This window comes from Lactuca sativa, chromosome 6, assembly GCF_002870075.4.
Source record: "Lactuca sativa cultivar Salinas chromosome 6, Lsat_Salinas_v11, whole genome shotgun sequence".
NCBI lineage: Eukaryota > Viridiplantae > Streptophyta > Magnoliopsida > Asterales > Asteraceae > Lactuca > Lactuca sativa.
The window spans coordinates 42,550,878-42,553,970 of record NC_056628.2 but is presented as its reverse complement, the minus strand read 5'-3'; the positions used below and the strand labels follow the sequence as shown (position 1 = coordinate 42,553,970).

At 33.8% G+C, this 3,093-nt stretch overlaps 1 protein-coding gene across 1 annotated transcript; it reads right to left on the bottom strand.

Annotated features, from left to right (window-relative positions):
* Positions 1-264: 264 nt before the first annotated feature.
* On the bottom strand, positions 265-1,365 carry LOC111893089 (DNA-binding protein S1FA2). The gene is made up of 2 exons (XM_023889167.3): positions 1,231-1,365; positions 265-590 (listed from the first exon to the last, which is right to left on the bottom strand). Exons 1-2 carry the CDS (start codon positions 1,243-1,245, stop codon positions 390-392), a joined length of 216 nt encoding a protein of 71 aa, XP_023744935.1. The 5' UTR covers positions 1,246-1,365; the 3' UTR covers positions 265-389.
* Positions 1,366-3,093: the final 1,728 nt, after the last annotated feature.

The window sequence follows — 3,093 nt, the reverse complement described above, 5'->3', positions numbered from 1 at the left end:
CTCAACCCAATTTAAGCAAAAGTTAAGTTAAGTACTAAAAGGGTAAACTTTTTGGGTACCCATTTTAGGTATGTCCAAAAAACTAAAAGCATAACAATGGTTATAAAAGGGTTTTTTTTGGGCAACCATAAAACTAAGTCCCCAAAAGGGTACCTTTTTAGATGCTTTTGACTTAACAATTCTCACTTTCCAAACCCATTTTGTAATGACATTTGAGTTTTCAAATGTAGGAGAAAGGAAAATAGGAGGCAAAACAAAAAGAAGTAATAAAGTGATTATTACCATTAGAAAAGCACAAACAAAACTAACAATAGTGCAAACATCTCACAACAAAGAAGAAGATACTGGACACTAACATGATCATATTATAGTTCGAATCTTTTCATAATCTATTCTCCAGGAACTGCAACACCTTGCTTCAGTTTCTCCCTCTTCAACTTCTTCTTGGAGACTGGCTTCTTTTTTCTTGGAGGTAAAGTCTTCTGCGCATACATGTAAAGCACATAGTTTCCAACAAGAAACGTTATCAGTAGTCCTCCCACAACAAGCAAAACGATCAATCCTGGGTTGAATCCCTTCGCTTCCACAACCTTGAGAAAACAATGATCAAGCATCAGTTTTTATGATGTTTTAGCAGCGAATCAGAGCTCCAGAAAATGATTAGCACAGGCAGATTCACTTGTTATGATGGAGAAATGAGAAGAAAGAAGGGAAGAAACAGGATATAACATGAATTAAGCATAATCACAGATTCAGAAGAAGTTCCAGACTTAATTGAATTAAAAGCGTTGAATATCTAAACAAGAACACACTTATCAGGTTCCAATTATAATGCGAATGAATTGATATAGCAAATCGGAGTTTCATTTCAACTTAAAATACCTCAAATTTTACTCCCTATTGAACTATTCGAGCTCGCATTCATTACAAGTACAGGGCTCACAGCTTCAACAGATCAATTAGCTAAATCAGAAACGATTACGCATCGCAGAAGATGGGAATCGGTTAAGTACATAAAATCAACTCAATTTGGAGATAAACAAACGAATGTTCAGCATGAGTGTAGTCATCGGTTAAAACATGCTTAGAACCCTAGATTAGAGCACGAGAAACCTAATGGATCAAAACTAACATACGCAGATCTAAGAAAGTTTTGAAAAATCATCTCAGATGGTTGAAAGAATGAAAATTGTTACGAGATCTGAAAATGAAAAGAGAAGAAAAACTAACCGATTCTTGGTCCATCAAAACGGATTTGAAGATGGAGCGAGAGAAAGTGCGATTTGGTGAGATCGATATCTTGAAAACGCGTTACGGAGAGTCCTAGGCGATCTATATGGTTTCTGTTTAGTTGCGTCTTTGTTTGCTTCTTACAAGTTTGACCCTTGGACTTTATATACTAATGAATCACACCCAAATCTTTGTTGTATTGCAGTTTCTTCCTCAAAAAATTATTTAAATGAATCATTAAGTTTTAAATATTTGTTTAATTACAATCAACACTATATATGAATAAACAAATAAAACTAGATTAAAACAAACTAATTAATATCATACGATGCAATCGGGTAGGGAATACAAGGTTTGACCAGGTCTTTGGGTGATATAAACCTAAACAGAAGTTGAGAACACTTAAAGAAAAAAAAAAACAAGGTTCATCATACTCCAAGAAACATCGTGGAAATATATTGTCGGTCAAGTTAGTATATGATGAGATAGATATGGAAAATTTAGGTAGATATAGTCTGAAAAGAGGTTACCTCTGTATGAGATAACTCCTTATGTTTATAGGGTTTATTTTTGTATACATGTGGTTTTGGGATCGAAAATGGTAGGTTCGTATCAAGGATGAAGTGATTATTTTCCCAGTGTGTGTGTTTTGCCTGATAATGATGTTTTCTTGTCCAACTGGTGTTGTCTACCGTCACAACGTTTGTTTATTGTTGTTTTTTAAAGTGCTTATTATTTTTTTCCCCATATTTTTTAAGATGTTTTTGCGTTCCCGTTGAATTTCTTATGGAAAATGTTTGGATGCATTGCATTCCTACACAACACTATAGTGAGGGTACCATACTAAGTCTTCTCAATAAAAAGGATGATGTCGTGTCAAATGAGTAATGTCTGTAAGTTAGCGCTAGATTATTTGAGTAATTATAATAAAATTTATTCATGTTATTGAATAATTTAATCATCGAATAGGATAATTGTTAGCCGTGCGCGTTACAAGACTATAAAGATCATTTTTCACTAAGCAATAGAAATAACATTTTCGTTAAAATATTATTCATGATATATAATCTTGATAAAGTTGTAGTAGTCACAATGATGATTCCATAGGTGTAAGGAATGCTCAAATATGACTTCGCGTGAAGAAGTTACGATTGTTTGAAGGTTTGCGTTCAGTCCTATATGGAAAAGTATGTCGTAAAATACGAATCACAGATATGTTGATTATTAGCCTAAGTAATTCAAACGAAAGTGGTAGTAAATGTAAAAGCAAGAGCGTGCATATATAGAACACTTAAATCTGACTTTGTATGAGGAAGTTATGATTGTTCGAAGTTTTAGTATAACAATGTGCGACACAAAATCAAAATTTAAATCGGTTGAGTTTTAGTCAAAGCAATGTAAACGAGAGTTGAAGATCTCGTAAATATGAACCCATCGATATAAAGAAAGTCGAAAACGGAGTTCATATGAAAGAGTTATGATTTTTATACGGGTTTTAATAGTCTAAGCCCTTTAAAAGTATAAAATTAAAGTAAAGTGAGAATTAACCGACGGAGTCTAAATGAAAGTTGTAGTGCTCATCGATAGTTATGTGTGGATATAAAGAACATCAAAACGTGTATACCTTCTAAAGGGGGGGGGGGGGGCGTTGGCCATTCTGCACCAGACACGTGGCAAACAACCGGAGGAACGACGTCTATGACATCCCTAATTTCACGGCCAAAAAAGACCGATTTGTTTATGGTGTATTTAAAAATCAGAGTATCCTTTTGAAGAATAATATTGCGGAATTTGTTCCCAAAATATGATAACGATATTATCAAAGTGTTTCCGAAGAAATGTACTTTAACTATATTAAAAACG